At 45.1% G+C, this 27,783-nt stretch overlaps 1 protein-coding gene across 1 annotated transcript; it reads right to left on the bottom strand.

Annotated features, from left to right (window-relative positions):
* Positions 1-82: 82 nt before the first annotated feature.
* ltk (leukocyte receptor tyrosine kinase) lies at positions 83-25,109 on the bottom strand. The gene is given in 30 exon segments (XM_067243268.1): positions 83-2,750; positions 3,025-3,115; positions 3,526-3,660; positions 3,871-3,972; positions 4,422-4,514; positions 4,787-4,884; positions 5,266-5,395; positions 6,323-6,387; positions 6,491-6,581; positions 6,773-6,959; positions 9,639-9,749; positions 10,048-10,200; positions 11,021-11,119; positions 12,276-12,458; positions 13,389-13,545; positions 14,138-14,263; positions 14,480-14,630; positions 15,475-15,649; positions 16,046-16,144; positions 17,634-17,728; positions 17,861-18,021; positions 18,133-18,233; positions 18,851-19,000; positions 19,897-20,034; positions 20,351-20,490; positions 22,589-22,817; positions 23,092-23,247; positions 24,232-24,330; positions 24,784-24,811; positions 25,101-25,109. Coding segments are annotated over 30 exon segments (4,617 nt in total). The 3' UTR covers positions 83-1,685.
* Positions 25,110-27,783: the final 2,674 nt, after the last annotated feature.

Genomic DNA, 27,783 nt, shown 5'->3' with positions numbered 1-27,783 from the left:
TTTGCGTTTTCTCTGTATTAAGTTGAACAGTGCTGTTTACAGGCCGACACACATTCACACACAGGTGATCTACTGTATATATTTATTTATTTGGGGTAGAGGTGAGGTACATAACAAATATATTGCATAGAGTTTATATCATAACATTTGTTCTAATGTAGGCACACCACTTTCAACTAGTGAGTCAGTAACATGAGGTGTAATTCAATTAAGTCAAATAAAGGTAGGAGGTTGTATCTTAATGGTAGGAAAGTGTGAATCCAGCGTGCGTCACAAAGAGCCTCCAACCAAGACCTACGGCTGTGATCAGACCGTGTCAGAGCAGGTAAACCAGTAAGGCTGTGATCAGACTGTATCAGAGCAGGTGAACCAGTAAGGCTGTGATCAGACTGTATCAGAGCAGGTGAACCAGTAAGGCTGTGATCAGACTGTATCAGAGCAGGTGAACCAGTAAGGCTGTGATCAGACCGTGTCAGAGCAGGTAAACCAGTATGTCAGGATGAGTCGGTCACATTGTTTGACCATAAGTATCCCCCAGGCAACTTGCCCGTCAAGTTGAGTCCTAAACAGTGGACATTTGCATGCCTCCAAATCATCATCATCATCACTGTAATTTACACCATCATCATCACCGTTACCAATCACCATCATCATCTTCTCGATCCTCATCTCATTTTTCTATTACATTAAGTCCTCTTTAAATTGACTATCAACACAAACAGTACAACTTAAACAAAAAATAATAATGTTCAGGATGGACATAAATACTAAGAAACAAAAAAAAAGAAAAGAAAACTGCACGTCTACACCTGAAGCAATCCACAGTAAACTGCATCAGATTTAAATGCTGACCCCTGCTGAGTATAATGAAGTACTGCACAGAGCCTGCAGCAGAGTGACAGACGGTAGCCAATGGCAGTGATCAACTATAAGACATCGTCATTAAAACATCCATACATAGCTATTCTCGAAATGACGTAAAAACCACTACAACTGTCATGAGTTAGTCCAATTTACACACACATATAACTAGGGTATCTGTTTAGTTTAAAATCCATTCTAATCTAATTTCAAATTGAATTCGATCAAGTTTACCTAGGAATTTACTTAACTAAACGACTAATGTAAATTATTATGATTATATTTGAATAAAAAATACCTAAAGTTAGTACTCAATGAATAATACACACCAACTAAGAAAAGAGAAACAGATCTACAAAAATGACTGCAAAATTCATATTTTAACCAGGAGCATCACAGCTACATGAAAATGTATTTGACAAAAATAGGGCCAAAATCACTTGGTTCATATTTCTCCCATCTTCTGTAGGTTTTAACTGTGTGTGCGTGGAGTGTTAGGGTGTGTTCCAGTGTTCTGCTACCACAGTATTGGGTTCATTCTACAACCCCAGTGTTAACTACAGCATGTTTCCATGTTCTAAAACCCCAGTGTTAGGTAGAGGCAGAACCATGGATCCTGACCTACCAATTCCAGCATGTTCCAGTGTTCTGCTACCAGTCTTAGGTCTACTCCAGTGTTCTAGTACGCCAGTAAGGGATGTGTTTCAGTGTTCTGCTACCATAGTGATGGCTGTGTTCTAGAACTCCCCAGTAATCAGATAGATATTCTAGAATGAATCTGTTCCAGCGTTCTACTACCCCCTGAGGTGGGATGTTCCGGTGCTCTAAACGGGAGTGACACTGAGGTCCTCAGAAAGAGAGAAGCCAGAGTCTCTGTCCCTGGTGGGCTTCTCAGCTTTGGTGTGCCTTCTCACGTCTTCGTGTCCGTAGCTGGCGTGGCGCTTCAGGAGAAGCTTGGGCATACAGGACGAAGTTGTGCCCAGACCCAGAGACAACCCCAGGCCTGAGCCTGACCCAGACCCAGACCCTGAGGAGCAGCTGGGGGCGGAGCCTGTAATGGTGCTGGTACCGGAGCTGGAGCTGGGCTCTGGGGCTTTGGGCACCACTAGGGGCAGGCTTTCAGCCTCTTAGCTCTGCTCGTCGTACGCATAGTTGACGTTCCCACAGGGGAAGCTCTGGAGCTTGGCCAGGTCCATGCCAACCACTGTGCCTGCAGTAGCACCACCTGTAGGGCATTTCCGTGAGGCCAGGTTGGTAGGTGCCTGGGAGGCAGCCAGAGCCTGGCAAGAGGGAGAGGGGCTGGGGTTTGAGACAACAACTCTGCTGGATCCATCCCACCCAGGCTCAGGGCACTCTAAAGCAGTGTTGGGAGTGGCAGACTGGGGGGTGGACGTGGAGGTCGAGGTGGACAGGGGCATGGACTGGGTGTGGGCCAGAGCCTTCTTTCCCCTGCCAAAGCTCTCCAGAACCCAGGACCCGTAAGTAGGGTTCCACAGGTTTTTGGTCTTGTTCTTCAGCCTCTGGCTTCCAGAGGAGGAGGAGCTTCTGGAGCAAGGGCGGTGGTGGAGCCACGCCCCCTGACACGCCCCTATAGCTGGCACAGGCTCTGCCCAAGAAGGCTCCAAGGCCTCACGGTATGATGTCACTTCCTGTGGAAGCTGCTGGGGCCGCTGGAGGAGAAGGCGGGGCTTGTGGGGCTGGGGGAGGGGCATCGGGGCAGTGCCAAGGCCCAGGCCGCCCAGCTGATTGGAGGGATCCTGTGAGGAGGAATGAGAGACTAGAAGAGGAGTGAGGCTGCTGGAGGTCTCAGGACGGAGTGCTGCGCTCCCATCCTCCTCCACCGTGGGGGCATACTCTACTGGCAGGGGCGTGGTTATCACATCTGGGTCCTGAGAGAGGGAGGGAGTGGAGAGGAAAAAGTTGATAACGGATGGGGGGATGGGACAGATGGGTGAAGAAGGAGGAAATAATATAAACAAGGAAGAAATTAATAAAGGTAGGTAAGATGACAGATGTAGGGAGAGGGAGAGAGAGAAGGAAGGAAGGGAGGGAAGAATAAAGAAGGGAGTTTGAAGAGCAGAAGGTTAGAGAAGGTAAAGAGGGAACAAAGGTGGTGTCTGCATTGTCTATCAGTGGGGCGGCGCTAGGAGAAGACCAGGGTACCTGAGTGCAGTAGTTGACTCTCTCCAGGATGGTGGAGAAGTTGGGTCGGTGTTCGGGGCAGTGCTGCCAGCACTGGGTCATGATCCGGTACCTGCATCACAGACGGGGGTGGAAAGACACAATCTTCCCTCATCAACTGCTATCAGTCCAGTATGTACAGCACTCAGCCTAACCCTAACCCATGTTTAAGACATGGACAGCAACCTCTGAACGGTTGTATTATCTAAGAATAAGTACTTTGTCACTGTAATTAATGGTTGTGCATCATCTCAGATAAACAACAAAACAATCACAATTCTGATATGGTGTCTGATCGGTTACCGAGCGATAATAATGTATTAATTTGGCAGACACTTCTATGCAAAACAATGAACAGGGCAGATTGGAACCTGGTACTTCTTAATCTGCAGTCTAATGCTCTGCCATTGATCCATTCCTATCCCCTGATAGCTCTACCCTATACTGTGGCTGTGCTGTGATGGTGCTCTAAGCTGTTCTTACACAGGGCCAGGGCAGCTCTTAGGCGGGTCCATTCGGCCCCCACTGGTGACGAACTCCAGCACCTCCTGGTTGGTCTTACAGGGATAGGGCATGTAGCCCAGGGAGAAGATCTCCCACAGCAGTACTCCAAATGACCTGTAGGGGGAGACGAAGGTCAGTGACTTACATTTAGTCATTTAGCAGACGCTCTTATGACTTCACCATACTCATAGCCCAGCTGGGCACTCAACAAACTTAGAATCTTTTGAAGAATCTGTTGGTGGTCAGAGATCAGGAATACTCTACATAGTATTTACTGAATCCTGAATACATGATGCTATAATGTCTATGTAGCATCATGGTTACCATGTGTCAGTCTTGCAGGTGAAGATGCCCTCCATGAAGGCTTCAGGAGGCATCCACTTGACGGGCAGCATGGCACGTCCACCCTTTCTGTAATAACTGGCCCTGCACAGAAGCATTAACACCACCAAGGCAGCACATTGTCAAACAGGGTTCACCCAACAGCAAAAACAGTCTCATGGCTGAGGCGGTGCTGTTCAGAATCAGAATCAGAAAGGGTTTTGATCGCCATGAAAGTTTGCACAGACAAGGAATTTACTTTGGCAGGAAGGTGCATACATTAAACATATAGGAATCTTAAAACTTAAATATGTGGTCTAACTATACAAAAGGAACAAAGTCTAGCTAATACTAAGGGGATTTAGAAAATAAAATAAAATAAAGTAACCATAATTTACAATCTGGAAATACAAATAGTACAAAAGATACAAATAGTGCAAATTGCAACGTGGCAAGGTGTCATTGTGCAGATTGTTAAATGCTGCATGTGTTTGTACGTATATTGATTACAGGTTAATCGTAGTTTGTTTATGGACAGGTATAGGTTAGAGTACCTGTATATGTCACGAGCCATTCCAAAGTCCCCTATCTTGGCCACTCTGTCAGGGCCTGGACAGGTCAGCAGACAGTTTCTGGCAGCTATGTCTCTGGACACAGAAAACAGACTTTAAAACAAGCTTTAGAATCAATCCAAATCCCAGGTAGAGGTGTGCTAATGCTTTATCATGGTGATAATTTTTACATTTACGTCATTTAGCAGACGCTCTTATCCAGAGCGACTTACAGTAAGTACAGGTCGGGAATCGAACTGGCAACCTTCAGATTACTAGCCCGATTCCCTAACCGCTCAGCCACCTGACTCCTGATAATGAATGATGAAACATGGTGATGAAGTGTAATAAGGCAGAGGAGTTGAAACCTGTGTATGAAGTGGTTCTCCTCCAGGTAGCGGCAGCCGAAGGCGATGTCTCTGGCCATGTGGAGAAGCTCCAACATGGTGAGAGACGAGGACTGACCCTGGAGACAGACACACAGGATTAGTTTCACATAGTAAACAAAGACACACAAATTGGTATTGCTATTCTTGTGGGTCTCTTTCAAAATCGTGTTATCCCTAATCCCGAACCATCACTTTAACCATAACCATCATCTTTAAACAAGCCCCCCCACACACACACACACACACACACACACACACACACACACACACACACACACACACACACACACACACACACACACACACACACACACACACACACACACACACACACACAACCCTTTCCCTGACACAATATTCTACAAAGAGAGATGTACACTATAGAGGATGACTTGGATTGAGACACAGACTCTGTGTTGCAGAACGATGGAAGATTAAGAGGCATTATGGAGACGTACAGCTCTGGGTCTGTTCTGCCTGAGGAAACTCTTCATGTCTCCTCCAGTCATCAGCTCCAGCAGGATGAACCGGGGCAGGATCTGAAGACTCACTCCAATGCAACGCACAATATTCTGGTGGCTGAACTTACTGTGGATACACGGACAAAGATTATCTCAGGGAGTCACAATGCACATTCATGTTCAAGTTTTTCAAGCCATTTTCCTGTCAGCAGGAGAGGGAAACTATAGCCAATAGTTATATAGGCCAATTTGAATAAAAGTAGAACATAGTTTTCACAATATCCAGTTACACAGATTTCTTTTTGACAAAACTTTTAGGATTCTAGGTATTGCATAGCTCATTGCTGTGCACCAAGATCCGGCCATAAGTGTGTGTGCCAGAATCCAGAGCTGGGACACATTTAATGGTGTGCGTTTTGCTGACGGCTCCATAGCGATACTATTAGCAAATGCCTTCCAAAATCTGTGCTGCGCTGATTCAGTTCTCTGAGTCAGGAATACGAGTCTCCAGGGGCCCGTCACAGGACTGTCCGCCTGTTCCTCGTGTTCCACACAGTTCAGACTGACCCTTTACTAACAGGATTTGTGGCCTGCCCGCACACTCCATGAGTGCTAGCTAATGTTCTGAGGTGAGTGTTTGTTTTTCAGTAAGTGCTCACCCCATGAAAGGGGGCCTTGTCGTGACTGCTTTTACCGAGGTCCCTTTAGTTGGGAACCTATGCCAGCTCATGTTTGGAAATTAGCTTCGCTACGGTATGCAGTTATGGAACTCACGCTGGAGTGTCAGCTCATCTGCGTAGCTGAAGTAGCAAACAATCCAGTGTTAGGTCTGCCAAGGACCAGCTGCTCTCTCAGTAAAGAGCAGTTGAGACACGTTAACAAAATAAGGAGAAGAATAGAGTAAACAGACCCAGTGAGTGGTAGCGTGATGAACGTCCGTGTCTCATCTGTCCTGTACAGGTATTGTTGTATTGAGTAATGAAGTGCGCGTGTCTAAACAGCGAGCTGCGGGGAGTGAAGGGGGGCCAGCGCGTTCCAGCGCGTTCCAGCTCACCTCATGATCAACGCCTCCATCAGGAAGTCCATTTCATCCTGCTCTGAGCAGATCTCCGGAAGGGTCTGTGAAGCAGAAAGGTAACCCATAACATGTATTCACACCAGTCACACTCGCACAAACACATTATTAGTATGATATTGCCTGCTCTATAGTTGATAGACTGACCTTGATGGCCACCTGCATGGCTGTGTTCTCTCCTGTCATGCCCAGCACCTGGCCCTCATACACCTCCCCAAATGCACCATGACCCAGAGCTCTGAAACACAGACACAATCACCATCACAACTCCAAGTATGTGTGTCTGTATTAAGATCCGTATATGTTTAAGTTTGCACCTTCCTGCCACAGTAAATTCCGTGTTTGTGTAAACCAAATTCTGATTCTGTCTGTGTGTGAATGTGTGTATACTGTATATGTGAGTGTGTGTGTTTGCACATGGGAATGTACCTAAGGAGGGTGATGTTCTTGCGAGGGACCTCCTTGAGCTCGGAGAACGACGCAGCCTTGCCAGCGAAGCAGTAGTTGGGGTTGTAGTCCGTCATGATGGTGGAGGAGCGGATCTTACTGAGCTTGTACTCCGGACTCTGCAGACGCATACGTACCGCGTGGAGCTGGTTCTTCTTCCGATAGTAGACTGGGGGGGGGGGGGGGTATAGGAAGAGAGAGAAAGACGAGGGAAATAGAGAGAATTAAAGCCAGAGAGAGAGAGAAGGAGATGGAAAGGGAAACCTTGTTACTATGTTTTTTTTATTTATCGTCCCAAAACACTGATGCATCAACTCTCTAACTCGGCAGCTGTGTGGAGCTGAATGAATTATCCTAGCCTCCAGCCCCTGACCCATGCTCCAGAGACTAGCTAAGCCAGTGCCAGTGACCGTTCCAGTGAGTGAGGACTCACCCTCCGTGGAGGTGGCCCGCAGCCCCAATGCAGGCTGGTAGTCTGCAAGGGGGGAGGGGGCGCTGCGTGCAGGTAAGAGGTCCCCACTGCCGACCGCTCGAGCCGCTGGTGCAGACGCTCGGGACTGGGGTGGGGTGGGGGGGGGGGGGTGGGGGGAGGAGGGGGAGGAAGGGGGAGGGCGCCCGGACACAGACTACCACCCTGCATGGGGGAGAGCTCAGGTGGAGAGACACCGTTAACCTCCTCCAGGAATGTGTGTGTGAGTGTTAGAGAGTGTGTGTGTATACATTGCATGTATGGGTGTTTTACTGTTTTGCAGGGACCCTATAATCTCTTTACAACTTACACACTGTGGTAATGATAAGGTCATTGATGACACATGATTAAACACAATGAGACATCGAGCCCTTCAGCTCCAGCTACAACATGCTTCTGGGAGCAGACTCCATGTGTGCGTGTCATATCCTGTAGTGTACTGACACTGCCTGGAGGAACTGTCACTCCGCAATTTAGCTTAGTGTTACAGGAGGGTTTTATTCAGCATTAGGAAACATACACAGTTGCACAGTCAGTTGTGGCACAGCTTGGTACAGTTAGTGTTCAAGTCAAACTCTACATATCTGGATATCAAACCAGCAATGGATGGGCAAAGGGTTTATGCTTGGTTCTGTCAACTCCAGCAACAAACATTGACAACCATTCCATAATTGTTGTCCTCATGTGCGATATGTTATCACAGTATTCTAGAAGTTGGTTGATTGGGTTCAGTAAGAGCTAAGCTGATACTGTAAGGTTCTAGGCTGGAATCCCTCCTCCTCCAAAGCCCAGTTCTACCAGCTGATGAGTGCTGAAGACCAGACGTGGGAGGACTTGTTCCCAGCCAGTCAGCCATTTTCACATCTCCATAGGGCTCTACAGTACAGTTCACCCTGGACTGAGTCAACTGTGCTTTATTAAGACTCTAAGATGGCGGGAGAGGTGCTTTGAAGCACTCCTGCATCAGGAGAGGGGAAGGGAGAGCCCTGGGTAGGGTAAGGGGGTGGGGTGCAGGGTTAGTGGGGATAAGGGAAGGATGGGGAGAAGTAGAGGAGAAAGAAGAGGACAAGATGTGAAGAAAGAGGATGAGGAGTTAGAGGGGTGGAGGGAATAAGAGGACGAGCAGAAGGGAATGACAAGGAAAAGGAGGAGGTGGAGGAGGAGAAGGAAGTGAAGGACTTCCCATTTCTCACAGCAACTGATGGACATCCAAAAGAGAAATATCACCTAATCCCTCACTGTCCTATAGTCTTACAAAAAACACACAAATAAGATAAGGTATTTGGTTAAACATAAGCAGACATAAAGTGTATATTCATAGCAGCACTTATTATAGACTTCTCTCCCTGTCAAGACAAAGTTATAGGCTAGTATTATTATCAGACTTGCTGACCTCTCCTTTTTGGAACTAAAAATCTACAAATAACAGGTTAATAGCAGTCTGTTAAAGTTATTCCCTAATAATTCCTCTTAAACCAGTTTTATTGTGCAACTATTAGCAGTAAGCTTTCCAACAATGAAACATCGTTTCACCCTCAGTTAAAAACAAACAGTAATTTGAGAACCACAGGACTCTATATAAGTACCATATTGTTCTGGAACTGTTTGAAAGTAAGACCATGTTGAACCCCTTGTCAGGATAAGAATATCGCCTGGTGGGGAGACGGGGAACAGGGGACAGAGGCCCTTTCCATTCATGTTGAACTACAGAAAAGTGGCACATCCACTTTGACACTCTAAGACCATGTTTCTCTCCTGTTCTCCACAGTAGGTTTCCCAGCTGAAGTCTGTTACACAGGGTGAATGTGTTGCTTAATGCTGACCTACCAAATCTAGTCCAGTGGGATTTCCCCATGGTAGAACGACAATCCACTCCCCACCTTATAAACCTATCTATGCCAAGACACCCCTTTAGGCTGTTAGTACTGTATATGCTAACAGTTTGATACAATGGCCCACATTAACAAAGTATACTAGAACAAGGCATCAGTCTGTCAGACTCATTATTCTCCTGCCCCTACTATACTCAATATGTGTGCACAACCAAAAATGGGTGTGGAATGTAAACTGAAAAAATTCACTGCAAATCCTTATTCCACAGAATACAAGTTGTATAGTGAAATGTACATTTGTAATGTAAAGAGCCTCTTTGATTTATATTTTTTTTTTTACTCTGTACATACTCAAAATAACTCGGTCAGTCAACATTTTCCTTTGATACAACAGCTTCAAGGGTCAGGTCTGTATCTGTGTGTCTAAGGCCAAGGGTCAGGGGTCAAGTCTGTCTCTATGTCTAAGACCGAGGGTCAGAGTTCAGGGGTCAGAGGCGATGAAAGGTGGAGGGCACAGAGTCGACACACATCTGGAAGAGTCTCTTACTGAGGGTGAGGCTGGCGCAGGTCAGCACGATTCCCGTCACCACGGTTGACGCCACCACTGCAAGGATCAGCGAAAGCGATAGCTGGCCGTCAGGGGCGGGGCCCTGGGATGCTGTTGGGGGGGGCAAAGCTAAAATGTTAGGAGTAGAGACAGGGTTCCAGCATTTTTCTATTGTTATTTAAGTTTTATTTAAATGAAAATGACCCAAGTTTAAAATAAATGTGTGTGCACTGTGCAGTCCCCATACAGTGTCAGGTAACATAAGGGTTAGCATGAGGTCACAAGGCCTACTGCAGGTAATAGGAAGGCCAATGCTCATTTTACAGTCTTAACCACTTGACCAAGGAAGGTTGCTGCCAAAGGCAAAAAAAGGTTTGTGTAGCTACAGGTGGAGTGCAACCAAAGTCACCTGTGCAGGTCACATTGTCGCTGGCTAGGACCTCCTCATTGTGGCAGAGACAGAGGATTAGTCTGGTGTCATCGTCCCGCTTGCAGCTCTGAGTTTGACAGTGGCTGCAGTTGAGCTGTACCTTGATCTCACACTCTCCGTGGCTCTCCATGGCTGAGAGACAGAGCACAGGAAAGCAGGGCTGGGTTATTTATGTTTCACTGCCAGAGTTGGCAAAAGTACACCCATCCTTCACTCAAGTAGAAGTACAGATACTCAAGGTCAAGGTCAAGGTAAGATACTTATGTTTAAGTAAAAGTTGAAGTACTGACTACACTTTTTCACTCAAGTTAAAGTAAACAAGTATAGGCTCTGACATATACTTAAGTAAAAAGTAGTCATTACTACTACCTGTTGTGTGTAGTGTTTTAGTAAAAAGGTAGTATTTGCACTTTTTTCACAAATAGCTTTTTATCTTTGGAATATTGTTTTGTAAAAACTTTTATTCAAAAAATTTTTTTTTACCTTTCAAGACTTTTTTATTTTTTTTTATTTGAAGACAACATTATCTAAATCTATTAGTCTGTGTCTGAGTCCCCACAGACAGCCTGGCTTTGTGCTTCAGTCCACAGGAGTATTGTCAGCTCATAATTGTGCAATAAATTATATTGTCGTGCTGGCAAGAAGAATCATTGGCTGTCTATCCATTCACATCCGCCCATAAACAGACACAGTGGCGCCAATGGTAACAAGTTCCATGAGGACCTGAATTAGTGAAGTCAGTGTCCACAGCAACTAGCCCACCCCTTTCCCCTCCTTGTCTAAATAATGAGAATCAGGTGGTCACCCCACACCCCCCCTCCCCGCTACACCCCCCCCCCCCCCCACACACACACACACACACACACAGACTTCTGAGCATCTTTGTGTGGTTTGAACCTTGTTGGTAGAAACACCACTCTTGGGTTTGAGTTTCTTGGTTGTGTAAGCTCACCTGCTAAAGGCTGCAGGAAGATCTCCCCCATGGGATGAACAAAAGAGATTCCATCCTGACCATCTGATGTGATGTCATCTGTCAGCGCTGCGTCTCCACCTGAGATGAAGAACCGTTCAAGTCAGACGTATGGTGACTACACAAAGTCCCATTCACACTTTTCTTTCATTAATGGAGATCTCTCCCGTTTTCCAGAATGTTTTTTCTCCCAGATTATCCATTGGGAACAAATATGACAGACCAATTATTTATGTGAGTTAACATTAATGACTAGCAAGCAAGATGACCGATAATTGAGGTCATTATAATGTAGCCAAAAATTGTTAGCTAGCTAGCCAAGCTAACGTTACTGCTCAAATCCTAGATAGCTAGAGATAGCCTAGCTAGCTAATTTGACTGTGTGAGTTAGATAAACCTTACATTCGTAATTGTCAATGTAGCTGGAAACCACAATTTGAACCCCTTTTCCCTCTTGCTTAAAGGACAGCAACATAGACTCTTTTGTACATTGTTGATTGTAACTGCTCGCTACAGGAAGTTGTTGACTTGGCTTATGCAATATGCGGAAGTGATTCGGAAATGTCAGTTGGTCTTTCGTCAACGTGTCAAGCGTAATTAATGCCAATGACATTACGGTCATGAATTTAAGGCAAAATGTCATTTTATAATTGGTAAGAATTTTCATAATCATTTACCACCAGCATACATAAATATTTAGATATGTATTCATTTTTCATACTTTAGTTTTCATTGGTTTGGCGGCCCACCCGTGTTGGACCACTAGTGGCCCACGGGTTTAGAATCGCTGGTGAATAAGCACTTAACATATCCAATTATGTTACATTCTGAGATTATCTAAATAAAGCATAATTCTAAGAAATACATAAGAAATAATGGGTGTATAATTAATTTTGTTGAGAATCTAAACAAGCTCCCCTTTATTAATCACTATAGTGTCAGTATGTAGTAAGTGTGCCTCTACTTCAGCTTATAGCTCTAAGCAGGAGAGATGGTGAGAGTCTGACTCTCTGACCCTCCCGGATTGGTAGCTGCTCGAGAGGAGCGCCGAGTTGTGAGATTCACCGATAAGCCCTGCACACACACAGAGCTCTGGCTGGGTAGAGAAAGTTAAATGAGAGCAAAAACAGAGATGAAGTGATAAAGAGAGATGGAAGGAGAAAAAGACAGGGAGAGAGAGAAAGAGAAACAGAGGGTTATAATGCTGAAACAAAAGACGAATATTGTAGTATCTCACCTCTGTACCCTCCTCCTCCTCCGCCGGCTGTGCAGGGCCCCCCTCCACCCCCAAAACCCCCAAAGGTGGCCCACTCCAGCTTAGCCAGGGCCTGGGAGCATGGTGAGCCCCCCTCAGCCCCCTCCATGAGAGACTTTCCAGCCCACACGTAACTGGATGTGTCCTTTAAGCCTCCACCTCCCCCTGCAGAACACACAGATGCACATAGACACACATAAGCATGCACACACACGTCTTTGAAACTTTACCACACACACACACACACCTCAGTAAACAAACGTGTTTGAGTAAGATGAGCAGATAGAAGTGCTACGTATATCCAGAGCCTGCTGGTGATGGAGGATTTAGGTGGAATGTTCCATGAGACTCCTCCAGGGCTAGGACTACCTCTTCACTGCCATATATGTCCTCCTCTCAGGGGTCAGGACCGGGCACAGAGCTAGGGCTCATGGAGCCAGGATTACGATCGACCTAGACGCATACCTAACCCGATCAACACTGAGCATGTTCACCAACAAAAAAACATTCATGCCCACATCCACCAACAGCCCTGGGACATCTCTCTGACAGTTGCCTTTGTTAGTGTTTGCTGGTCTGTGTTAAGGTGGCAGGCGGCATTAGACTACAAGTGTCCTTGGTGACAGAAGAGCCTGTGGAGAGGAGCTGAGGCACCGCCGCCCCGTCTGACTCTGTTCTGAGGAGGCTCCTTGTAGTCTCAAAGGGGGCCTCCTGAACTTACAAGGAGGGAAACACCAGCTGTCTCAGAGAGCAGGTAGATCTACACACCCAGAGAGACACACCGAGAATGCTTGGCGTCCTTTAGAGACCAGGGATCTACAGACACGTGATGGTGTCCCCTCAGGGTTCCATGGTATCATTTCAGGAATGCAGGGTAAAGGCTGCTGGAGACCAAGTGCCGTGGGAGCCCTGTTCTAATCCATGTGTCCAGATGTCCTCCTCAGATAAAGAGCACTGGAGAACAAGCTGGCAGGAAGAATTCCCAACTGCCATCCCTTCCTTGCTGGCTGAGACAAGGGCATGTCTCCTAACCAGAAGGGCTAAAGGTGACGCTTCAGGTGAGGTGCATTGCAAGCAGAGACAGGGGTCCTGTACCTGCCGCCCCGGTGATTCCGTTGGTGCTGCTAGCGCTGGTGTCGTTCTCGTACTGCTCCAGGGGGATTTGGTCTAGACTGCTGTCAGGGTCCTCCATGTAGGCCTTGCCTCCGCCCCCCGCCGCAATCAACAGGGGCACCAGCACCGCACCCTCCATCTGACACAAACACAACTTTGGTTATGCCCGGTGTACATTCAAATAATATTCTATCGACATCTCACTTACCATCAAACCTGATAGACAGACAAACACAAGGACTGATGCATGCACACACATATAAAATCTCAAGTTCTCTCCCCTACAGTGAGAAGTTAGAAAAGACTAGTTTAAAGGGTGTTTCAATCTTTCCACATGACTGCAAAATGTTTACGTGAAATCTGACCTCTGATACACAGCTCTATATTTAGATATAAGGACCAGCCCACTGTACTAGACTATGATGAATCCCTTAAGCGTCCCCGCAGATATTCTTTGATGCATGTAATTACATCTGCTAAAGCTATGTCTATCTGTTTAGCATCTTTATGGGTCGATAGGCGCCAGCTAAGCAGGACTGGAGGAACTCTCCAGAAGGGTTTGCAGCACATTTCATGCAGTTCACCATTCCTACGATGCTGTCTAAACTCTTCTCACAAGATTCTTCATTGGTAATCCGTTGATCTATTTAGCACGTCCAGTTTACTGTGTCTCTCCCCCACCCAGTATGACTAACTGCTAGCCTCACTCACATGAAGGGTTTTGCTCTTACCTTGTAGATGTAGGTGGCTCCCCCACCTCCCCCTCCTCCCCCCGCCCAGCCTGAGCCGTCTCCAGTGTGGCCCTCCTCAATCACAGAAGACTCCTCAAGACAGATCTTCTGGGTCAGGGGGTTCCTCTACAGACCAGAGGGAGATAGAGAGATAGAACGGAACAAAGAAAGATAATAGAGAGGGGGAGGGGGGAGAGATATCCAGTGAGAAAGACAACATTTACATTTACATGTATTCATTTTGTTTAATTCAAATGTAAATGTAAACAACATGTTCCATTCCTCTGCCCCACTCTGTGCCCCTGTTTAGCCATCCCTCCCCCTTCCCTTCCCCCTCCTCACCCCTGGGCAGGCGTCTTCTCCCTGGTGCCCCACCAGGATGTAAAGCATCTCCCCCCTCTCCAGAGGGAAGATGGCGGAGATGAAGACTCCGTGGGAGCGCTTGTTGTGGTTCTTGGCTCCTTTGCCTCCTGCCGCCCCGTAGGCCGAGATCCTGGGGAGGAAATGACATGGGAAATCACAGTGGGAGCGTGCACCACCAGAGGCCACGGTGGTGTTTTGCTAACCATGGGTTCAACCCTAGCCCTAATTCTATCCCCAAGCTACTGTGAAGACAAGCCTAACACTAAAGATTTGCAGGCTAGTATGGAACAAATAAGTTTGGATACAGGGAACGTCCGATCACATTGGGATACGTTTGTCAAGTGACACTAGCCAAGAAGGCAACACAAAAAAGCATACTTTACAAACCCAACTTGAATAATAATGTACAAGACAACAGTGGAGAAAGTAGAAAAATGAGCGTAACCGAGTGACTGTCCAATCTCTGATAGCAGAAGCTGATGCTGAAGTGGAGGGGCTAATTCATGTTATCTACAACAATGATTTACTAAATCTCGGGATATTCAAAATTAAGTTGAGAGCCAAGCTAGGCAGCAGGCAGGCAACTGGTAAACTTATATAGACCTCTTACTTTGCCTGAGTATAACACACACATACATGCACACACGCACACACAAATAGAACAACTGCAGGGAGGTAAGGTCACTCTATTCCAGGGATGTCTGCTGTTAGGATTTTTCAATCAACCTTCACTGACCAGCTTTCTGTTAACACCTGACACAAGTCAGTCTCCTATGAGCTTCCCACATGGGAAATCAATTACACACTAAACTTGTGGCACATTCTCACACCTGGTTGTCACACCTTTCCATCTGTTTTGATTACATCTAATAAAATCAATTAAAAAATAAATGATTACAGATGATACATTGCTTCCATATTCAAATCACAAACCACTTCATTTCCTTTTGGGAATAGAAGGAAAAGTGATTTACATGTATCTGTTGGTGGCGGGAACCCTCCACATCTGCACCCCTCTCAAGGGGCCATCCTTCCCCAGTGTGACGGACACGTTGGTCTTCCTGTAGGCGCTATCACACTGGGCCTGCGTCGGCCCCCGGGGGCCACTGGCCCCACATGATGTAAAAAGCCACGTCATCAGAGACATCTCTGTGGGACAGAGAGGTAGTGGAGGAGGGGGAGTGGAGGGAAGGAGTGAGAAAGGAAGGAAGCAACAAGAATGAAGAACGGATGGCAGGAAGGAAGGAAGGCAGACATGTGAGAGTCATTCACCAGTGACTCAACATCCTGTCCTACACACTACAACCACAGTTACAACCACAGTTACAGACATATAAGCACATCTACTGGGGAATTCTGAGGAAATTACATTAATGTTTGCACCTGGTATGTACAGTCACATAGGGAAAAAAATATAAGATATAGTGTGTGTGTGTGTTTGGGTATGCATAGAGAGAAAAAAAAGAGAGAGAGAGAAGTATACAGCTACAGACAGAGATCACAAGGAGATTCTTCAAGGAAACAGAGGCCAAGTCTGAGGCCTACCCGAGGCAGAAGGTTCTGGAAGAGGGCTGAAAAAGTCCAGATCACCCATGAGGTCAAAGTCATGGAAGAACTTGTGTCCAAGCAGCAGGGAGTTGAGATCTGTGAGGAGATGAGGTGAGAGAGAAAGAAATGTTGACTAAGTTAGATGCATGCAGGCACTTCTCCTCATCTCTTTTATTCATTACTGTCTTCAAAAACATCAGAGGAGGAAGGGTAAAGGATGGGAGACAAGGAGATGGGTCAGTGGATTTTGAAGCAGACATTTTTTGTTTGTGGGAGTAACTTAATGTCCAGAACTGAGATGTTAAAAAGAAAGATGAGCTGAGAGGAGATAAGAGTGAGGGGGCCAGAAAGGAGGATAGACAGAGGAGGAGGAAAGAGTGAGAGAGTGAGAGAGAGGAGGAGAGAGAGAGAGAGAGAGAGAGAGAGAGAGAGAGAGAGAGAGAGAGAGAGAGAGAGAGAGAGAGAGAGAGAGAGAGAGAGAGAGAGGAGGGGTAGAGAGAGAGAGAAAAAGAGGGATCTTATTGAGACAGGGATGTGAGGAGTAAGAGGACATTGACAGTGATATGGGAAGTGTTGGAGGGATATGACTAATAGGAGCTGTAATCCAGCTTAAACTCATCTGGCGTAAACTCAACTGTAGCCATCATTATACGTTAATACACTATTACCAAATACGTACCCTAACTAACATCCTAGACCCCCTGCTCCCTAGCACACCAAACTGATCTGTATTTATCTGACCAATAAATGCATCATAAAATTCCTCAATTAAACCTCTTTATATCCCTGATTATTTACATTTACATTTAGTCATTTAGCAGACGCTCTTATCCAGAGCGACTTACAGTAAGTACAGGGACATTCCCCCGAGGCAAGTAGGGTGAAGTGCCTTGCCCAAGGACACAACGTCAGTTGGCATGACCGGGAATCGAACTGGCAACCTTCGGATTACTAGCCCGACTCCCTCAAGGCTCAGCCAACTAACTCCCATTTTATGATTATGATTATGAAATGCAATATAATATGTTGCATATCAGCTTGGTCAGGTCTCTTGAATCAAACTGCTGATTTGTTCCATAGATGGATGGGTGATTGTTGAGTGCTGGGAACTCTAGAATGTTCCTCTGGCGTGCTAATGGTATGGGTGATGCAGGGTTTTATGGCCAATTGTGGGCTGCGGGTTAAATCCCAGGAGAGCAATGTTCAAACTTGGTTTCTCACCAGTTAGAAAAAATCTGAAAACATCTGCATCACTGAACATTACATCTGGTTTCAGATGTTTCAGCAAGAGTCTGCTGTCTTTTTTTTTTTTACAGATCTGCAATATTACTATTTACCGACTATCAGACAAGGATATCCATCTAAATATTGCCCTTTTCCACAGATGGACCTCATGGAGGTGTTGAAGTCAAGGATATGAACCACTCAGACATCATCTGGGAAATGTCAGTTCCACGTGTCCCAGACGGGGAATCAAACCTTCACAACCCTAACCTCTCACCATCTGGTCAAAAGCAAGTGGGCTTTTAAAGTCACGGCCACTGTTCCGAATCACCTCTGCTACATGGAGGAGAGCTGTTTGTACCTGTGTTGAAGCACGCCGCCCCCAAGGTGATGTCATCCAGAGCAACGTCTGCCTGAGAGCCAGGCTCCCACGTGGCACCCATCTTGATGTAGAACCTGTTAAAACAGAGAAGGCAGGCCACAAAATACCACTGGATCAGCTGCAAAGCTATTTTTTAGGAATTTATGTTAAAGAGTCCATCAAATTTCACGTGTTAATTATCAAACGGATGATCATGTTCCAAATACCCATGGTGAAGTCCAGGCAGCTGCAGGGTGATATCCTGCCATTTGTCATTCCAGCGCCCGGATCTCTCCCACAAAAGAGGCGAGGTGGCAGTGTCATTATCGATGATGGCCACTTGTACCGTGCCATTAAAGTCCCCGTAGAGGTACAGGGAGAAATGGAGCTGGAAACACACACAATGAATTATTGTGAAAAAAAACTTTCTGGGTTTAAAGAGCAAATATGTTGATGTGCGTCTCTTCCACTGAGGAAAGTTGATGGTTAATCCACCTACCTGGCAATCGGTGCTGGACACAGGACGGGGGAAGGATGAGCTCTGGATGAAGGCCTCCAGCTGGGAACTATTCTCTCTGACCTGAAATAAAAGGAAGTGCCCTGGGGAACAGAAAAAACGCAGCACAGAGGGGGGCTTATTAAGACGTAGGGCAGCTGTCAGAAGGAGTATGACTGATGGGGCTCACACAGAGGAACAGTGGGAGGGCCTGAGAGGTGGAGCAGTAAATCCTGTTTGGTCTCGGCCACACTTTCCCATTTGGACTGAGATCAACAGGATGGAGAGTGAAATCCTGGGCTCAAAATATAGCAATCAATTTAACAGCGAAAGTGGTTATCACATAGCAATGCTTTGTTCGCTCTGGGCTGCACAGTGCTGCACTGTGCTGCCACGGTCCCGGACTGGTGCTTAATCATTGACAGTTCATGTAGAGTCGCCAGGAATGTCGTATTTCCTGCAAGCCTCCCAGGATCATTCTAGACTAAGCTCCTTGACTTTGCTGATGTTTGGAAAAAACCTGGATCCAAATGAAAATCCTGCTTCATCCGATATGAAAACATGGAGTTCCATTATTGGAGTAACATGAGAAACGTGGAAAGATAGTTTGAGCCTATGTCATTCCATCAAACAAAGCATTCTTCACAAAATACACACACACCAACACAGGAACACACATATGAATGCATTCACACACACACACACACACACACACACACACCTGGTGAAGCGTGAAGAGTTGTTCCCAACATGTCCTCACTAAACGTGAGCTCCCTCCCGGTGACCGTCCTCCATGAGGAGAGCTCATTGGTCACTGACCACCCACAGGGCCCCGCCTCAAACGAACAGCGGGAACCAATTGGAAGAGCATCTGAGGAGGAAATGAAAGGCGACACGGCATCCAGGTGAGTCACTGTTTAAAAGCAGCAGGAGTTCAGTTTTATCCTCTAATGAGAGAGAGACCTGGGTAAAACATTAAGAAACACATAAAAACCAACTCCAATTTTGGGAAAACTCCAACCTAAATCACAGCTCTATTCTATTCTCTCCTCCTCTCCTCTCCTTTCCTCTCCTTTCCTTTCCTTTCCTCTCCTCTCACCATGACAGAAGCAGGCAAAGTTTTTTTATTCTGCTGGTCTAATCCACAGCCTCCAGTCAAAGGATTAACAATTTATCACGGCCTTAAACTTTAATACAGAAAATGCATGAAGCAAGCCTCCTGTCAGGGAGACTAAGAGCCTGCTCCCCTCTGCCCTGACACACCTCTCTCTCATGCACTCGCCATTACCACACCACATTCATTTACTTAATTCACTCAAAGGCAAAATTATCTAATTCCATCCAAGTAAATCAGCTGATGATGTGTATTTATGGTGCAAAGGCGGAATTACTTGCCTCAAAATGTGTTTTTCTCAAACACAATATCACGTAATGTCATGGGTCAACTTTGTGAAGATTGCTTGTTTTGAGGGTTACTTTATATTATGACATTTAGATTTCCTGGGTCTATAACATGCTGGACACCTATCCACTAGCGAGGAGTCAGGTGGCTGAGCGGTTAGTGAATCGGGCTAGTAATCTGAAGGTTGCCAGTTCGATTACCGGCCGTGCCAAAATGATGTTGTGTCCTTGGACAAGGCACTTCACCCTCCTTACCTCGGGGGAATGTCCCTGTACTTATTGTAAGTTGCTCTGGATAAGAGCGTCTGCTAAATGACTAAATGTAAATGTACTGAGGAAGATTGTAAAGTCGAAGCCAGTACTCACCACAAATAAAGCCCTCATCCTCCCCTAGAGGGCAGTCACTGTGGAAATCACACACGTTCATTTTGTCTATACAGCCTCCTTCATCACAGTGAAAAGACCTTGCATTACAGCCCAACTCCAGATCCAGATCATGGTGATCTGCAGACAGGCAAAGACAGACAGTGCACTTTTATTATTCCATGTTCCTGAGTTGCAGATCCTATTTTAATTTAGACGATGACATGAAGATTGAAGACAAGATAATCTATGGAAATTTCACAGACAATCCTTTCGTTAGATGATAAGGATTATAGTTATTCTAGTACACTTCATTTTTATTTTTGATGGAACTGGGTGCTTCAACTGCTCTTGACTAACCCAACTAACCCATCTATTACAGCGGACACCTGTCTCATAGAAGACAAGAAGCATATTTAAATGTTATTTAAATAAAATGGAGTGGAAGTGAACTCACCCACTTCACAGTCCCTAAGCTCCAGGGAGTCGAGGGCCATGCTTGCTACTTCCCTGTCCAGACAGGAGTGGTACAGCAGGGTCACCTGGAACGGCTCCTCCACTCGTCCAATCTCAGCCTCCAGCTCTTCCCATTGCTCTCTGCCACAATCAATCACAAGAGAGGTTTTAAAGAGACAGTTAACTACATTTTAGTTTCCTTTCTTTTGATTTGTTGCATTACATGTTAGGTTGTGAGCATTTATCAGGTCTAAAATATGAAACTGTCTAGAGTGTGTGTTCATTGCATATTACTGCATTGTGCGTCACACTAAAAGCAGTGTTATCAATGTACTGTGTAAGGAAAGTGCCAAATTTAAAATATTAGTTACCCCCCTTCCAAGCTAAATTCTCCCTAAACCTAGCGACAGGCAGCGTAGAAGGCATGAGCTCTCTTTATGTGGGAGGAGCAGAGTCTTAAACCATTTTTCCTGGGAACCGAGAAATCCTTCAACTCCACAATCCTTTTATCAGTCGGTCTGTCAGGAAGGACTAACAGTGCTAAACCTCACCGCTGGGTATTAATGGTCCCTGAGAAGAGTAGGAGGCTCCACAAGGCCCATTATTCAGTGTGAACGAGTCAGATAAGAAGTGATATACCATACGTCCAGAGAGCTAAATGGGAAGTGTGACCTCAACCACAGCAAAAGTCCATCTCCAATCGCTTCGTCAGGACAAAAGTGACGTTTGACAGTAAAGTACAGTAATGCAGGTTTGACACTGAACTATATGCTCTGTTCGCACTTCTCATATAAATACTTTAGAACTGGTAAAAAGCCTTTTAATGAATAACCTCTGCCTATATACACTGCTGAAGTATGCCCCACACCTGCCTGAAAGAAGCTGAGTTAAGCTCTACGCTCTATTGGACCCAAAGACAAATGACTGGGGGGAAACTGCAGGAGAGCTTTTCACTGTTGCTCAGAGATATTACATTGCTAATGAGACAATTATACCCTCTTTCCCCGAGTAACATTGGCCTTTCGAAAAGCAGTTGGTGTGCTGAAATGATTATATGTTGAATAAAGGCTGACTGTAATCTGGGCCAAAAATAATTTGAGCGTAATGGCATTTATAATACAAAATGATATGCTCAAATGTGAGCTATCATGTGGCCCCCAAGTCAGGAGGAAAAATGATGAATCAGTCTCTCCATCCAGATTCTCCAGATCATCTTGACGATAAACCTCGATAACCTCGTGGTTCTACAGTACAAACGCTAAATCCACCGCTCCAGGAGTACAGTACCTTAGAGGCTCCAGACCTTTTACAGAAGGTGCAGCAGGTCACAGCTCAGGAACAGTAGTGGATCACTCCAGCCCTAAGATGCTTGATGAATACAGGCCCAGAGTCCTGCAGTTCCTGCCACCCAAAACTCTAATGCTCTCTACTCCTCCTATTACCAGCAAACTAACCTCATTGGCCAGTATACGTCTCTCTTCTGTCCCGACCAATTATATTCATTTTCAATTCAAAGGTCCCCTTTTAGAAACATGAATGCTTTTAGCTTGTTCCAGAATGGCAGTGCTTCAAGTTGAACATTAGAGCAGATCAATATTAAGGACATTTGTCCAACAATAGTTACATATAGGAGACGCTCTTATCTCTGTGTCAAGTTTTGTAGTAAGATATTTTGCGCTACTGGATAAATGAAATCCATGCAATACCTTTGCTACAAAGTACCACGGCCCATAAAGATTGTGTCAAATCTCTTTAGTCAAGCCAACCCAATGTCAAGCGATGCTCTGCATATAAAAGCCTTACAGCTGGACCTCTGTACTGCTAGACAGCCACTTCAATCCATCAGTAGAGATGATAGGAAACAGTCACAGACACTGAGTCAATAACCTCCACTAAGTACAGATAGACTACAACTAGTCTAAGTGCTCCATAACCACAGATTCTAACTCAAACCCTCTCTGATCTCGGCCTTGTCCGCAATGGAAATTTACCAGAATTCAAAAGAGTTCCAAGAAAAATAGCATGTCCTTATATTTGATCATTCTTACTATAATAATAAGATAACCTGCAGGATTTGCGTGATCAGAGTGCTATGAGCTACGAAGCTTGGCCAATGGGGTTCAGAGGGGTTTCAGGAGTTTGTCTTTACAAAGGTTTTTGAACGGCTTAAGGTGTCTCTGCCTTCAGTGCCAGTAAACAGACATGAAGAGGATGAGTAAGTAAGTTGAGCCATGCTCACCTGCCACCATCATGTCCTCTGGATCTTAAGCCAGAGGAGCCGATGATTGAAGCTGAGTGGGCAGGTCTAACCAGGACAGACAAGTTTCCCACCCGGGGACCTGACCAATAGCGTGCCAGATGCAGGTAGCACAGCGGGCCACTGCCTAGCATCACTGGACTGGTCAGGTGGTATTCACAGCTTCCAGAAGCTTCTGCTGCAGAGGAGGGGCTCAGAAGCAGGAAGTGACCTAAGGGAAACATTGAAAAGATAAGGGTTAGTGTACAGTAACTAACCTCTTAGAGTGCATGAGGAAAAGGGGGGGGGGGCAGGTAGGGAGAGAGGGAGGGAGGGAGAAGGGAGGGAGGGAGTTGGGAAAGGAAGTATCAGGGGGGAAAGAAAAGAGGAAGAGAGAGGTGAGTGATGGGCATGAAGGAGGGAGGAAGTAAAGACAAATATAGAGAATGTAGGAAACAACACCATGAGGCACTCCTTCCTTCCCTCCTTCCTCCTCCCCTTCTCACCATCAGAGCTGTCCTCAGAGTGATCGGAGACCGGCCTCAAGGCCACCTGCGAACTTGGTCTCTGTTGCCGTGGTGACTTGACCCGCCAGTCGCTGCGGACACTGTGATTGGACAGGGTCCAGGCGCAGGGGGTCTCAAAATCACAGGAGGTCGCTGCTGGACGGGGCCAAAGAGCTGGGTTAGGGGCTGTGTCACACCAGTGACTAAATAAGATCTCAGGACGATCATAAATCCTCTTTGTGTTATTATCCATGATTTTTCCATCATTTAATTCAACTGGAGTTAAGATTAATATGATAACTACCCAGTGTTCACAGTACAATACACTTGATTTCATTTAGTTAGTAAGGCATAAAATGGATAACAATAGGCAACAGTATGAAGACAACCATGATCTACTGTCACTAGCATGTTTTCTATCTTCACATCCCCTCCCCATCTCCTCCTCTGCTCTCGACCTCCCTCATTGAAATCCAGGCCCTTCTGTTGAGCTCTGGGAAGCACGGCTGAGATCCCATCACTCATCCGTCACAACCCAAGTCTCCCGCCTGGACGAATTCATTCATCATCCAATCGTCCATTTATGTTATTCCTTTAAACTATAAACCTATGGTATCTGAAGGAAGTGTGCTATACCTTAAATAGTTAAAGGCAGGATAGACTGTTTGAACAGAAGGCTGAATAGTAACAAATTAAACTAGACACCGTACCATAAAAATATTTTCAAACCCAGGGATTGACCTCAGGGGATGGGAGGCTAGGAATGGGTTTGGGTAATGTTGGGGGTTTGTCATGTGACGTTGAAATTGGAGAGGCCATTAATAAGCAAGCCAAAGGAAGGCCTGCGGGAGGAACCAAAAATATGTCAATGGGAAGTGGTTGGGTGAAATATGTAATCCAAAACATTTTTATTGCCGCGCTGAATGATGCCGTAATCGGTCTGACAACTGTATTTGCTTTGGTTTAAAACCAGTAACAAACAGACGATGGGGTCTTGGTCGGTATAATAATTGTTTGAAGACAGGAGTGAAATATTTATATACCCATATCACCATAATCTGAAACTAAATGTTGGTCTAATCTCTATAAAAGGTTGTACCACAAACCAAAAGAGTTTTATAGAGATGTATCTAGTCTTACTGTGGCTGTCATCCTCTGGGTTCAGGTGAGGAGGCAGCGAATGGTCTGGAAAGTTCTCCTCCAAGGACCGGTCCAGTAAAGCATGACAGGAGCTGCTGACTGGGGAGGGGAGGGGAGGGAGGGAGGGAGTGGTGGACCAAAGACAATGAAGCAAACAGAGAGATGGAAATAGAGGGAAAAAGAGAGAGCAAAAGGAAAGAGGATGGGGACATTGGCAAAAATAACAGAAAGGGGAGAGAATGGAGAAAGAGAGAAAGAGGGGCGGAGAGAAAAAAGAAAGGCAGTTGATGATAATCGTATTGATAGCACAGTGGAGCACAGTCAGATGGTCAACAGCGTAAAGGTCAGCGCTATTCCAGGGTCGGCCACCTGTTGGTCTGCTGTATCTCATTTAGACTGAGTCAGACCATGAACATCATAGGGCCTGTCCTGATATATAAGCATAAAGCTGCTTCAGTTAAAATGTACATTTAGATTGAACTTAGGACGTCACTGACTTAACAAACAGCTGCTCAACCTTAAATCACTGGCTGAGCATCTGTGCTGCAATACCCACAAGCACTGAAAAGAAGAAGAATATCTACATCTCAGACCTGCGGGGTACTTGCTCCATTTACTGGGTAGGATTTTTACAATGCTTAGTTTACCTTTAACCCTCCTGGTTGAGCTTCATGCTGTCTGAGAGGACAGACCTCTTCATTGCTGTTTGTAATGCTAACTCGGTATTTGTTTCTTAAAGTTGCATGAAATTGGTTTATGACTTGGCTCATAAACCAGTTTAAACCTGTTCAATTGAGTATACATTGTTTGGGAAAACAGTATTTATTGACATGATATTCAAACAACCTTTTTTTACTTTATTGGGTTACCTTAAGCATTTTTAGGGAATACGACATATTTATGATAATAATTTATTAAATGCCACAGCTTTTAAAGCTGGTCAGCAACTTCGTGACAAGCTAAAGAGCCTGCTTAAACTGCTTATATATATGTTTGGCACCAGGTTGCCAGATACACACACAAACATAAATTCAGGATGTCATATTTCTCTACATCTGACACTCTGATACGATGATTATAATCACCTTGCAACTGCCTACCCTCACTGTTTCATTACAATGGTCAGTGAGTATTGTGTATTTTATTTTATTTATTATTATTATTATCTTATCTTTTATTGTTATTATTGTCCGGTACTATCTATTTAATTATTAAAAACTGCACTGTTGTAAGTAGCTCAGTGGCACAAAGCTTTTCATTGTATTTGTATACTTGTGTATCCTGTACATGTGACAATGAACTTGAATTTAATTGAATGAGCTTCACCCTGGACGCTATGGAGGCTTTGTCAGCATGACTAGTTAAAACCAGATAAATCAACACACTGAAAGATAATAAAATACACAACAGAAACAGAATAATAGTATTATTAAGAAAAGATTGCTTCTATTAACCCTCGTGCTGCCTTCGGGTCACATGACCCAAAGGTTCATAACGAACCATCGTTGTGTTTACCCAATTTTACCCAATACAAAAACAAATAAAAATAATTTTCTTTTAACATTCGCAATGTGGGGGGTCTGAGACAGCCCAATGGTTAAAAGAAAATGCTTAACTTTGTTTTTGTATGCGGTAAAGTTGTCGCAATACGACGGTGGGTCACAATGACTGATGGGTCAGAATGACCCGAAGATAACACAAGGGTTAAAAAGCCGAAGTGAACAGAAGTAGTTGGCAGCTGAAAATAAGCACAACAAAGAATATTTTCATTTCCAGGGAAAAATATTTGGGGTCATTTTTCCAACCTGGGCTGAGAGGGTTAGCAGTTTCCCAAAGCCCTGGAGGTGTAGGAAAATGTCACCAACTATAAACACCTCAATGAAGCCACACTCGTGTTTTCTCATCCCTGTCGGATCATTTTAAAGCCCCAGGCTACACATTCTGTACACTTTACATCTGGGATCCCAAATAAGGAGATCAGCAGAAATAATTATTTTATAAATCTACTGAGCAGATAAGGCTAATTATGGAAAAGACTGACAGAATTAGAAACGCCTTCATTTCACTTGAGAGTGTGACAAACATGGTCGCACAGAAACAGGACTGTCTTCATGACCGGAAACCGAACATGAGATGATCATCATCACCCTGGGGGTGGTTGACCATTAGTGGGCCTTTGGAAAGACAGGAAGATCATAAAGAGGGGGTCAGAAGACAACAGACACCATCAACACACCAACGTGGGTCCTGCGTCATGCCGATATCTCTGAGGAGGGGCAGCAGGACAATGGGCAGCCTGTTGTCAGCTGTGTCCAGCTGGGTCACATGGGTGGGGCCGGAGTGGTGATATTATTGAAGGCTGATTGATAACAACAGACTTTGATGAGGATTGAATGCCCACCAGAACACAAAGAGGACATGGTGCCTTCTTAAGTATCCGGATACGGTGATGCTGCCTATAAAAAGATTGAGACCCAAGCCTGGAGACAGACAATTATCAACACAAGATACCAGAATAGAATGTACTTGCAAGCCTCCCAAAGAAAGCATGTGATCTTCATGATGTCAATGGAAAGCTATTGATTGGGTGTTCATTTTGACAATCAATTCTGGATTAAGTATTGTACATTGTAGCTACATTGAGTCTTGAGTATTTGCATCTATTGCACATTAAATGAGAAATCAGTCTTGGTGACTCATTCGATCGGATAATGTCGACCATATTATCATTTGCTAAACATTTTGTTTGTTTAATATTTTAGTTACTGAACTATTTGACAAAATGAGTTAAGTGTGACAAACCAAGTTCTGTCAAATCCTGGTCTTTATCTTATTTGACCACTTTGCAACGTCTTTTCATTTCATTGTGAAATATCTCTACAGGAGTGTAAAATTAGATTCTCTGAGATAAGAAAGATTGGGATCATTAAGCAGAGCAGTTAGAGCAATATTGATACTGTTCCAGAGTATGTGTGTGTGTGTGTGTGTGTGTGAGTTAGAATCCATGGGTGTCTGGTGTCTGGTTTCTGTCTGCAGGTGCAGCTGTTGTGGTCCTCTTAGGCAAAGGAGCACATCAGATGTCTGACAGAAAGACAGCTGGGCTTTCTTTGCAATACTGCTCCTACCAGCCAACACCACTTTGCAACTGCTCTTCTATCTATCCTATCCTTGCTCTCCTCTCGTTTCCTCCTCTCCTCTCACTAGTTAATCTCCTTTGACTGCACCTGTTTGATACATATAATGCCTCATCCACTAGAGAGGACACTGGCTCACACACACACCAAAAATTTGATTTGGACAATTCCCTATATATATGGACTGGATGGAGCTGTGGTCTATACAATACTCTCAGAATGAGGAATGTGGAGAAGAATGGCATATCTGACAGACACACTCACTTGCGCATAACCTCCAAATCCAGTCAAACTTCAAAGGTAGAGCCTGAAGGGGTGAGATCAGAGAGATCAGAGAACCCCAGGTTACAATGGGATTGTTTACTCTTGATAATAGTGCATCTCAGGGTTGGAAAGTATTTAATTGATAGCATGTGTA

This window comes from Osmerus mordax, chromosome 9, assembly GCF_038355195.1.
Source record: "Osmerus mordax isolate fOsmMor3 chromosome 9, fOsmMor3.pri, whole genome shotgun sequence".
NCBI lineage: Eukaryota > Metazoa > Chordata > Actinopteri > Osmeriformes > Osmeridae > Osmerus > Osmerus mordax.
This window is presented reverse-complemented; position numbering and strand designations above follow the sequence as displayed.